General features: G+C 35.5%; 1 protein-coding gene across 2 annotated transcripts in view; it reads left to right on the plus strand.

Moving 5' to 3' along the window:
* The first annotated feature begins 701 nt into the window (after window positions 1-701).
* Window positions 702-12,287, plus strand: part of LOC116006634 (exportin-7-like) — an 18,468-nt gene continuing 6,882 nt past the window's right edge. Inside the window, exons 1-22 of one of the 2 annotated variants that reach the window (XM_031247082.1) lie at window positions 702-824; window positions 3,035-3,650; window positions 4,202-4,362; window positions 4,853-4,915; window positions 5,868-5,985; window positions 6,104-6,213; window positions 6,301-6,396; window positions 6,664-6,787; window positions 7,214-7,281; window positions 8,597-8,683; window positions 8,792-8,944; window positions 9,037-9,129; window positions 9,248-9,307; window positions 9,399-9,502; window positions 9,587-9,674; window positions 9,882-9,986; window positions 10,101-10,205; window positions 10,290-10,342; window positions 10,474-10,537; window positions 10,655-10,789; window positions 11,919-12,031; window positions 12,116-12,209. In XM_031247082.1, the coding sequence (XP_031102942.1) occupies window positions 3,410-3,650; window positions 4,202-4,362; window positions 4,853-4,915; window positions 5,868-5,985; window positions 6,104-6,213; window positions 6,301-6,396; window positions 6,664-6,787; window positions 7,214-7,281; window positions 8,597-8,683; window positions 8,792-8,944; window positions 9,037-9,129; window positions 9,248-9,307; window positions 9,399-9,502; window positions 9,587-9,674; window positions 9,882-9,986; window positions 10,101-10,205; window positions 10,290-10,342; window positions 10,474-10,537; window positions 10,655-10,789; window positions 11,919-12,031; window positions 12,116-12,209 (2,235 nt within the window). In that variant the 5' untranslated portion in view covers window positions 702-824; window positions 3,035-3,409. The remainder of the gene's footprint in view (window positions 825-3,034; window positions 3,651-4,201; window positions 4,363-4,852; window positions 4,916-5,867; window positions 5,986-6,103; window positions 6,214-6,300; window positions 6,397-6,663; window positions 6,788-7,213; window positions 7,282-8,596; window positions 8,684-8,791; window positions 8,945-9,036; window positions 9,130-9,247; window positions 9,308-9,398; window positions 9,503-9,586; window positions 9,675-9,881; window positions 9,987-10,100; window positions 10,206-10,289; window positions 10,343-10,473; window positions 10,538-10,654; window positions 10,790-11,918; window positions 12,032-12,115; window positions 12,210-12,287) is intronic. The other variant, XM_031247083.1, reaches the window with a different exon arrangement.

Raw genomic sequence — 12,287 nt, forward strand, 5'->3', positions numbered from 1 at the left:
AATAAACTTTTTGTAACTCCAAAATGTTAAAATTTAAAAGGCTACTTAAAACAGCATTTTCAATTAGTTTTTTGAGAAAATAAATTATACCAAACAACTATCAGCTAACAGGTAATCTATCAAAATCATACTTTCTAATCCAAACAGCCAACCCAAATCAGCTAACAACCATTTACCAAATAGGGCCTGTAAAAGCATTCTCATCAATGCATTGTTGGTAGGTTTTTGAGAGGCCAATTTGAGGTTGAAAAGAGAGAGGAGAGAAGAACATTCGTCTTTGTTGAAAGACCAAAGTTTTTGTCAGCTTTGTGAGTCCCACCAAGAAAGAAGACAAGGTAGTCTGTCTCGCGTGAGACACAACTATTGCGAATGCACGCGCCCGACTGGACACGTAAATATTTATTTATTGTTTTTTCAAATTTAAATTTTATTTTGTTTTTTTTTCCTCCCCTTCAATCCTTTTGTTTATAATTACACTTGTAAAAACTCATAAAAACTAACCAAAAAAAACTCATCAAAAGCTACAATGATGGGAGATGTTCTAAAATGGATTAGATAGATAAGGATATATATTATAAAATGGTTCAAACAAGGAGATATTGTAAAATGAATCTCACAATAAGATACTGTAAAACGGTAAAAATTATGTAGTAATTTTAGTGGGGGAATCCGGGAAAAAATAAAATAAAATGAGGCAATCAAATCTTCTACAACTCGCTTCTCCTTCGTCAATCTTCAGTCTAGCCTCTCTCATTCCTACTACTAGCAGACGATCCAAACCCTAACACACTTCTCAACCTTCGCCAAAATCTCCTGCGCTGAATGTGAGGCTCCAGTTTCTACTTCATTGCTTCTAATAATTAATTTCCGAGTTATTTTTCCTCGATAATTACTGAAAATATTCTCTTGTGTCCTCATTTCTGCACAGGATACTGCGATTCTATTCGTATTTTCATTTTTTTGTTTAATATTTTGAATGGATGTATTCACTATTACTGTATCATTGCCTGCTAGACTTGAAGAAATTGTCTGTTATTATTATCTGTTTGTATTAAAAAAAATTAGTTTGATGCTTTGTGGAATAAAATGGGCTGTTGGTATTTTTCTGCTTTAATTAATGGTGAATGGAGCTATGCATTGTATACGCATGTATGCTCATTTATTGAACATCAACTGTAAATCTGTAATTACCTCTGTGATATCTCTCACTGAGGATGTACAGGTATTTATCTGCTTGTATGTTTTAAACGCTTGTATGCAATTATGTATGGACATTGCTGTTGCTAATGTAGGAAATTTAATGCTGATAAAATGGTAGCGATTGATTTTATCGTGGACATTGGAAAACCAGTTGAATGGAGAGGATCACATGAAACTGAGTGAAGGGAAGAGACACTGGAAAGTGAAATGTGTTGGAGTATAGTTCAATAGAGAAGTGGGATAGTAATGGCAGATACATAGCACATGAATTGGAAAATATGGAGTAATATTTTTTTAATTTTATTTTTTCATATTCTTCTAAAAAGTCAAAACGAATAATGCGTGAATTCAAGTGGACTTAAATCTGAGCATGCTGTGCAAGATATATTTTGGGGAGTAGGAACGGAAGGAAAGGTAAAAAGGAAATGAAAGTTAGAATTTGAGCTTTGTTATTTTCACTCTTAATTTGCCTTCTAATGTTTCTGGAATGACCTTGTTACCAGCAACTCAGCAAATGCTATTCGTTTCTTTAGTCACCTATAAGTTTATTTTGAAGCTTGAAGTGTTCTTCCAGCCAACCTTAGGCCTACATCTGCCCAGAGTAATAACAGAAAAGCTCATTTTGGTTCACTCTATTGTCAGCTATCACCATCATCGTCTGTTCATGTTCTAAAATAAAGAAGCTAAATTCATATTCAAGTGCTCGGAAGCATATTCCCCCTATATTTTCTCCATCACTCTCCCAGGCCTGTGTTATATGATATTCCATTTTACTTTTTGTTGGTGTCCTGGTGCAACATTGGATGCAAATGGTAATATCCATCTATTAACTTTACCATGTACAAGCACTAGGTCATAGACATGGTTGCAGTAGGCGCTAGGCGCTAGTCGCTAGACGGGCGGTAGACTAGCACCTAAACGGTCTAGGCAGCAACCTATAAAAATAAAAAAATAACGCATGTGTGTGTGTGTATGTCATATATTATATTATATATTACTTTTCTTACTTATATAAATAAATAAATTTAAATATATATAAATATAATAAAAAAATTAACAAGGCCGACTCGCTTGAGTTAACTCGGCTAGCTTTGCCGAGTTGGGCGAGTTAACTCGGCCAAATTCCGTCAAGTCGGCTGCCAACTCGGCCCAGTCGGCCGAGTTAGGCACTAGGCGGCCGGCCACCTAGGCGGACGGCCACCTAGGTGGATGCCTAGGGAGCAATTCGCCTCGGTCTAGGGGCGCCTAGCGCCTAGGCGGGGGATTTTTGCAACAGTGGTCATAGGTGACTGTTATGGAATTGATGCAAAATTTTGTTGAAAATCTCATGACATCACACGAGCGAAGTAACAGTCAAGTGAATCTGAAAATATAAAATAATAATTTATTCCAAGAGTTTGATCAAATTGGATTTCAGAAACATTTTCCATGTATTCCCTTGGAAGGAATTTTTGTTATCAATAAAATGATAGAGAGAGGGATACATTTTCTATCGAGGCTGCCTTCTGTCTATTCAATTGCAAATTACTTGTTTGCTTAGAATTCCTAAGTGATGTTCAACATTTAGAAGGGCGATATTTTAGGGAGTGGAATTTCCATTTTCATTTGCTACAATATTGGAAGTATTTTGGGCATGTTGTTTCCTTCTTGGTTTACTATGGAGTGCATTGTATATTGTGTTCTTTTCACTCTACTCTTGTATTTTTGAACATTGAAATATTGGATGGACTCCACCTTATTTATTTATTGTTTTAAATATGATTTCCTTGATTTAGTTAAACTAATAAGTTTCTTCTATAGCTGATTATGCATTCCAATCAAAATTCATTTTCAGGAAAGCCTGCTGTAATGATCTACTGGCACAAAGTTACCGCCTTTGAGTCTTGCTGATCAGTTCCACAGCCCCTTTATGTTGATTGTCCTGATTTAGTAGGAATACTTTGTAAAAAGAAGAAAAGAACGATTACAACCCTCAAATTTTGTAATTTGTAAATGATGCAACATTTTATATTAGTTTCAGATATTTTGACAGAAATATGTTGACCTGACTTGGATTTATCTCTTCTTTCTTCTTGTTTGGTCTGCTATATATACCTGCAGAGTTTTTGGGTTTCTAATTTTGTATTGATTACATATTCAAAAGAATTTTGGCACCTTTAAGTTGCATTGTTTGGCTGCCTGAACTCCAAGAAATTTGTTTTGCTGAAAAATGGAGAGCTTGGCACAACTCGAAGTGTTGTGTGAGAGACTTTACAACTCACAGGATTCTGCTGAACGAGCACATGCAGAGAACACTCTCAAATGCTTCTCACTAAACAGTAGCTACATCTCACAGTGCCAATACATATTAGACAATGCATCAACACCTTATGCACTAATGCTGGCTAGTTCAAGCTTGTTGAAGCAAGTGACAGAACAACACCTATCTTTGCAGCTTCGGCTTGATATTCGTAATGTTCTTATTAGCTTGCAGTGACTTAATTTTGAAGTTTTAGTCTATAAGGTTTTTCCTCTTTTTTTTTTTTTCCTTCTGTTATGTGCCTTTGACATCCTCTGTGTAGTTCTAGGTTTTTCACTTCAATCCCTGTCAAATTGGATGAATTATAAAGGTTCTAGAGCAATATATGTTCTACTTCTTATAAATGTGAGATGAAATAAGCTTTTCTTTGTAATTTAGTAAAGTTTTAAACTTTGCATAGTTAGTAATAGATGGTGGTCTGCATAGGTAAGCTAGTGACATGGTTGCCTTGGTGAAGGGGAAGGGGGTGGTTGTGTGTGAAAGGAAATGTGAAAAACAATTGTAGTCCATATGCACTATAAGATGGATCTTGGAAAGTCTTGTGTGCTTCTACCCTGCACTTTTTGCTAATTTATGGATTTATTTAACTTTAGCCTTTGATATTTCTCATAATTAAATTTATATATTGATTTATTAATATCTACTTATTGTGATATGTTGACAATTAAGGAGTTGTTAGGCTAATCTGTACTCTTTCTGAAGGAAACTATATTATAAAGTACCTGGCCACAAGAGGACCTGACTTGGAGCCTTTTGTAACTGCATCTTTAATTCAACTGTTTTGCCGGGTTACAAAGTATGGGTGGTTTGAAGAAGACAGTTTCAGAGACGTGGTTAAAGAATCAACAAACTTTTTGAATCAGGTAAGTACTGTCTGATGTCTACTGGCCATATAATGCTATAATGACACTGAATAAATTCTCTGGATATTAATTTGTCAAGAGGCATGTGATAATGCTTTTGCCCCTCCCTATCGTGCTTTTTTTTTTTTTTTTGGGGTGGGGAGGGGGAGGGTGTTGGAATTTGGAAATATGATATTAGTGCTAATCATGGTTTTCCATTACATTTATTATTTTTTTGAAGCTTGTCTTGCTAATATGCTCCTTTTTTGTTTTTTTTTTTCCTCTGCTCTCCATCTATAGATTTCATTTGTAGGTTTCTTCTAAATCTTGCTTAGAGTATTTGTTTAGCCTTTGAGTCAACTTTGGATCTGCAATATTTATCTATACTTTGTTCTAAATACTTCTTTTTAAAAGGAAAGGTTTGTGTTTACATGTCCTCAAAAGTAAATATGCTGTCTATGAGCTTCTGATGTGTTGTTTTTTGCTTAATTTTTATTTTACTTGTCCCCAGACACCATTGCATTATGCCATCGGTTTGAAGATATTGAATCAGCTCATCTCTGAGATGAATCAGGTTCATCTTCATCTTAAAACTCCTTGTTATTTTGTGATACTCAAAGTATTATTTATCTTCCTAAAGCCAAGGAAAGGACTAAGAAATATTTACCATGTGACATAGGATTTTATCTTAAGGCTTTGGCTAGATTCATGAGCTTATACTAAATGTATTAGGAACTTGCCAGTACTGTTAGAGAAGTGCTGGGGGAGGGTATCATAAACCTTTTTGTTTTCACAGCTATATGTGTCATTTGATAGTTTTAATCAATCCATGAGGTAATGGGCTAACAGCAATAAGGAGATATCAGAACTCTTTTAAGCATACCATTAATTTTTAAATTTAATCAGCTAGAATTTATTGACTTAACAAACATCTTTCTCTAAAGAGAAGCTGTTCTTATTTGTCGAATGAGAAAGAACTATGAAGATTGATGGTTTGGCTGACTTCTAGTGCACAATGTATAATGGTAGCTTGAACATCCTATAATCACTGTCTATAAAGCACTAAAATGCTCTAATTTCCAGAAATTCTTGGTTCTAATACAGCTTTTATGAAGTAGAATACTCTTTTGGCATCTTAGTGGGCTAAAGTTATGGGGATTCAGGTAGTTTTGGACTACTTTGTTAGATGGCCTGTTCTCCTTAAAATCTTGCTTTCTTCCTAATCTAATATATATAAGTAATATTTTCTATCAAAAGCTTCACCAATCACCGTTTTAATTATTCTGCCATACCCTATATCTGGAAGGGAGCTCTACTCTGACTTAAATCAAATTAGTGACGATTTTGAACTGAAGTGGGTTTGCTCCTGTCTTCTTTTTGTGCTCACCCTTCTGCTTGTGATACAGTTCTCATATACTAACTATTAAGTCTATTTTTCCTATTTATGAGTATCTTTGATTGAGTAGTTCATAAACGTACTATGTTGTCTGCTGATGCATTTCTCTGTATTTCTGAAAACTTTTTAGCCAAGTCCTGGGTTGCCATCTGCACAGCATCGTAGGGTGACTTGCTCCTTTAGAGACCAATCACTTCTTCAAGTATTTCAAATATCCCTTACTTCACTGTCACAACTGAAGAATGATGGTACAATGTCAATACCTTTTTCAGAATTGCAATGCTTGCTTTTTATGAGTTGAGATTAATACATATGCTCTTCATCACTATTTGTTTTAAATACTTGCTTCCATTGTTGACAATGCAGTTGGTGGCAAGTTGCAAGAACTGGCAATTGCACTATCTCTCAAATGTTTATCTTTTGATTTTATGGGGACAACAGTTGATGAAAGTTCAGAAGATTTTAGCAATATTCAGGTATCTTTAGCATTTCCTAATAGTAATGTAGCTCCTTTATGTACATTTGGAGTTGTTATCTATTGTTCCCAATTAAATACTTCACAGATACCGTCTGCGTGGAAGCAAATCCTTGAGGATCCCTCAACAGTACAGATATTTTTTGATTACTATGAAAACAATGAACCTAATGTATCAAAGGAGGTAAGAACATTAGTATTTCTGTTGTCTTTGCAAGTGGATCTTGCGCTCAAGTTAGGTAGCTATATAGTTGTCTATATTTGATGTTGTAGGAAGGTGACTTGGGTTTTTCCATGATTCCTTTTGCTTGCTTCCTAGGAAGCCTAGAATATTCAAACCTGTGCTTTTTATTCATTGTCCTTGAAATCATTTCATGCACATTCAATGTATTGATTTGAAGTCATGATGATTAAATTTGATAGCTAACAAGTCTTAAATTTTACTATTAAGGCTTTGGAGTGTCTGGTTCGCCTGGCTTCTGTGAGAAGATCAGTGTTCACAAATGATACTGCTAGGATGAAATACTTGTTGCACCTGATGACAGGAACCAAAGATATTCTCCGAACAGGGAAAGGTGAATAAAATTTTTTGCATGTCCAAATTATACTGTGTATAAGGGTAATTGCAACATTAAATTTTAGTAACTTCCATATTTGTTATGTTCACAGAATTTTTTTGGGCTTGAATTGATCAGTTTAGTGGATCATTGTGTTTGCAAAGTTGAATAGTTTTCGAATAGTTCTTTGCTCTCCGAAAAGTAAAATTGGTTTCAAAACATCCCAAATTTTCAATTATCTGATTATGTTCAGAATTTTAACTGGAGTAGAATATATGTTAACTTGGAATGAGTTATTCAGTGAATCAGTTCATTGATGTGAGACTGCCTATTTTCAGTACTAATCAAAGCCAGTATGATTGCTACTATTTAGTATTGATAATAAATTGGAGATTTGGAGAACTTCTATGGTGCTGATGGAATTCTCTTCACTCTCTGAAACAGGACTTACACTTCATGATAATTACCATGAGTTTTGTCGTCTTCTTGGACGTTTTAAAGTAAACTTTCAGGTACTCCCCTTCCTTTTTTTCTGATCCATGCACAATATCAACAATATGTTTTTTCCATTTATTTATAATAGTTAAAGGATTCCAAGGTTAAATTTTATGAATGCTGCCTAAACTCAAGCATAGGTGCCTTAGTGTTTATAGATTTAGTTTCCTTGTAGAGATTTCAGGATTCCCAATTTTCCTGTTTCCCCACCTCGTGCCTCCTTGTTCTGTATAAATACCCCATTCAATGCATTCAATTTTATTGGAATGTGTTGAATATGATCTTTCTCTTGTTGAATATAATTTTAGTCTTTTGTAGCTTCTGCCTGAATGTCAGATGCTGGCTCTTTGCCACTCACCAGTTTGTCATCTCATGAATTCTATCTTGAGTTGTCAATGCATGTGAAATTTCTCCAATAAGGCATTGTTTCTTCACTGGTATAATTTGGATGTCTATATCTTTTCTACTTAATGAAATGAGATCAATACGCTAAAAAGAGGATTGATTTAAAATTCAAGGCTCCTGCATCATGCAGGTTATAGTGCACAACATTGCATCTCTTTTCAGAGGATTTGTTTCTGGGGTGTAAACACATGACCTAAAGATCAACAGAAAATAACTATATGCTTGAATTCAAAGTGGATGCTTTTAAATAGATCACAGCTGGTACATTATTGCATATCTTTCCCATTCAGAAGTTAGAAAAAAATCAATTATTAATAACTAAATGATCGCAAAAAAGAAAAGAACCCTAAGTGAGACATCAAACATTGTTAGACTATAAAGGCGAAAGCAAAACTTCCATATTGTGCAACATTGCTTCATGTTCAGCTATTCCAAATGATTATATTTACCAATGTAGCTCTAGTTTACTTCAGAAGAATGAAGATGTGCTTTTTGTTGTATCTATTTGGCAGATGAATTGTTTTCTGAAATGCAGAGTGTGTATGAGCTAACACATGAGACCATGGGCACAAACTAAATAAATGAATTGGACATTCTTTAAGTTGTGATCTTCAGAAGTTATGAAGTTTATTTCTGTCTTACCAATCTAATTTTGTATATTATGTACCTAACTGGCATGTTCACTGTATAATTTGCTTCAGTATAGTGAAATGAACTTCCATCTGGTCAGTCTATCATCTCTAAACTGAAAAATGTATATGGGTTGATTTATTCAATAATGAGAAGTAATGGATGAGTATCAAACTTGTGATCTTTGAAAAACTCAGAGGTCATTTTATATCTTTGAGCTACCATATTTGCTTTCGTGTTTTATATTATTCCTGGGTAAAGCTTCTTACAGAGGTGGTTTTGTAAATTATATTACAGCTGCAAGAGCTTGTAAATGTTGAATGCTATGGTGATTGGATACGTCTAGTGGCTGAATTTACTCTGAAATCTCTACAGTCGTGGCAGGTTGCCAGTTTTTTATTTATCTTGAGAAATTTCTTCATACATTTGACATTGTTTGTCATTGTTCCTGACTTCCTGGAACATCTGCTGATATATCATCTTTCTCATCAGTGGGCCAGCAGCAGTGTTTACTACCTCCTTGGACTCTGGTCTAGGCTGGTTTCATCTGTACCATATTTGAAGGGGGACACTCCAAGCTTGCTGAATGAGTTTGTACCTGAGATTGTCAAGTGTTTTATCACATCGAGATTTAGTTCTTTTCAGGTTGGATGCTTTTGATTCTCATGACAAGGTGTTATGACTTCATCTTATTAATATGTTCTTTTGCCCTATCATTTATTGTTTGCTTGGTGCAGGCAGGACTTCCTGATCCCTCAGAGAATCCCCTTGATAATGTGGAGCTTTTACAGGATCAGCTTGATTGCCTTCCTTACCTTTGTAGATTTCAGGTCAGTTTGCTCAAGATTCAAACAAAGAATATCAGTATAAAATTAGAAACTAAAGTCAACATTGTCTGATGACCTGTAACAAACATGCATTTACTGAACTTGGTTTCCTGAGTTGCAGTACGAGAGCTGTAGCTCGTATATTATGCAGATTACAGATCCTCTTCTGCAGTTGTATATGGTATGTCAGATACTACCATTCACAAGTTCCTGTAGGTTGGAAAAAACTTTTTCATTTCCTGTATTAACATCTTCAAATCTATTTAAAACAGGAAGCGGTTGATCTCCAAGTCATTTCTGTGGTTGAAACTAAACTTGCTTGGATAGTGCATATAGTTGCAGCTATTGTTAAGACAAAACAACTCAGTGGTTACAGGTATATATTTACTTATAAATGTGGGATATATACATTTTTTTCAATCCATTTACTCATAACTTGTGTTTTTTTTTTCAACATTAGTGGGGAATCGCAAGAAATCCATGATGCAGAACTTTCAGCACGTGTTCTTCGGTTGATAAATATCACTGATAGTGGTTTGCATACTCAGGTAAAGTCATATCTCCCAATATTTTTGCTCTTATGGAGACAAATTCATTAAAGTTAGTTTTTGGCATGATTTACTGCTCTGGTGGCAAAATAGTTTTTAAGTTCTTTACTTGCATACTTCTTCGGTTCTTCCTCTGATTGAAGCCTAGGGTGGTTTTTGCATTGAAATGCTCTTACTTCGTCTTCTTCTCTATCTTGCAACGGGCAGAGGTATTCTGAAACAAACAAACAGAGGCTTGACATTGCTATTCTCATCTTCTTTCAAAACTTCAAAAAGTCATATGTTGGAGACCAAGCAATTCATTCATCTAAGGTAAGTGAAATTGAAATTTTGAAACCAATCTATGCTAGATGCTTGGACAATGCTAGAGTTTGTTTACTCACATCTTTCTTGCTGTTTGTTTATTGTGAACTGTTTCTCTTGCAGCAGTTATATGCTAAATTGTCTGAACTTCTTGGGCTTCACGATCATATGCTCATCTTAAATGTCATCGTGGGAAAGATTGCAACCAACCTTAAATGCTACGGCGAGGTGATTGTTATAGGAGAGCAATTTCCCTGTTGCTATTCCCAAAGATATTCATGATTTCAATCTTAATCTTGTTCTTTTTTGCAGAGTGATGAAGTTATTGATCAGAGTTTAAATCTCATGTTGGAAATGGCTACTGGGTTAGTGTGTTTCCCATCTTCCCCTCCAAACTGCTTTTTTGCTCCACCACAACAAAAGCTTACAAAATAACTTTGGAAGTTCAAATGTTATGGTCTCGTTATTACTTTTGTTGATATTCAATATTATGCAGATATATGACTGCAAAGCTTCTTTTGAAGTTGGATACTACTCAGTTAATAATCTCCAACTGTAATGTCAGTACAACACTGAATCTCCTATTCCTTTTCTCTGCTGTAAATTTATGATTTATTGGCATATGATGCTTAGATTGGGTTTTACTTGCTTTGTTTTTTTTTTTTTTGCATATTCAGAGGGAACAGTTTCCCTTTTTAAGAGATTACAGAAGCTCACGCAGCAGAACAACATTCTATTACATATTGGGCTTGTTGATCTTCATGGAAGACAGCTTTTTGAAATTTAAAGCATCAATGGATCCTCTTCTACAGGTATTTTATGTTCAATTTGACTGGAAGGAAAAAGGTTAAACTAATTGTACCCATTTTCTTACCTTTCATAGCTTCAGAAGACCATGAATGGATTCGGTGTATGGGAAATTGACTGAAATAGGAAGAAACTGAAAGTTATGGACAAAAATAGGAAAGACTAGTGGATAATTGGACAAACCTAGGAAAAATGCTTTTGGGAAATGCGTTTTTGGTGTTGACTGGACCACAAATGCATTTCCCAAAAGTGTTTTTTTTGGGGTTATTATTATTATTATTATTATATTAAACTTATACCCCAAACGGATTTCCGAAATGCGTTTTGGGGTATATTCACGTATGCCACAAACCATGTGGCTGCTGCTGTCCCCCTCGCTGCCTCTGTCTCCGGCAAAAACCCCATTTTGCCTATGCAGTGGCTTGGAGCTGCCGTAAGTAATGACCGCAGCTCAACTTGACACTATCGGGACGATGAGTTACAAGGATGTACTGACCGAACTGGTGAATTCCCTGGAAGCCCTGAACGTGAAAGGAGTCAATATCAATCCTCTTTCACCAGCAACCACAAGCATAAACCATATGAATATCCCGTTGGTCGACATGAATCTCAGCAACTCAGCCACAGGCCACAGCATTGACCAGACCCAGTTCAGTCTTTCTCTGTCTACTCCAGGCGGCAACAGCTACGGCAGCAAATTTCTCACCCCATAGAGGAACACCACTTTCTACGTGAATATAACCCAAATGCATTTCCGAAATGCGTATTAGGGTATAAGTTCTAAAAAAAATTAATACAAAAGGAAAAAAGCTTTTGGGAAATGCGTTTGTGGTCCAGTCAACACCAAAAAATGTATTTCCCAAAAGGTTTTTTTCCTAAGGTTGCCCAATTATCAAATCTTTCCTATTTTTGTCCATAACTTCCTTTTTCTTCTTATTTCAGTCAATTTCACTTCAGTATATTGTACTTAAAGTTTTAGTTTTGTTACTTAATCTTGTACCTGTAATGTTAATTTGTTTGTTTTTCAATTTATGTAGTTTATCCATACCTTTGTCCCAAGATATTCTTAATATTAAATTTCCAATAAATATCTGTTTCAAACTTTTTGTCTGAGTGACAATGATTCAACTGAAGGTTTTCCTGAGTTTGGAATCAATACCAGACTCATTATTTCGCTCGGATGATGTGAAACAAGTTTTAGTTGGATTGATGAGAGATCTTAGAGGAATTGCAATGGCTACCAGTAGGTTGGTTTTGCTGTCACAGTTTAATTTTACGTGATTTCTTATTTCTTACTGATTTCTAGTACTTTCTTCATTGAATATATACAGTCGGAGGACATATGGTTTCCTTTTTGATTGGCTATATCCAGCACGCATGCCACTTATACTGAAAGCCACCACTGTATGGGCTGATGTTTCAGAGGTCAGAACAAGTTGGCAATTCATCCCCCCCCCCCCCCCCCCCCCCCCCCCCCCCCCCCCCCCCCCCCCCCCCCCCCCC

The sequence above is a fragment of the Ipomoea triloba genome, chromosome 15 (assembly GCF_003576645.1).
Source record: "Ipomoea triloba cultivar NCNSP0323 chromosome 15, ASM357664v1".
NCBI classification, from domain to species: Eukaryota; Viridiplantae; Streptophyta; class Magnoliopsida; order Solanales; family Convolvulaceae; genus Ipomoea; species Ipomoea triloba.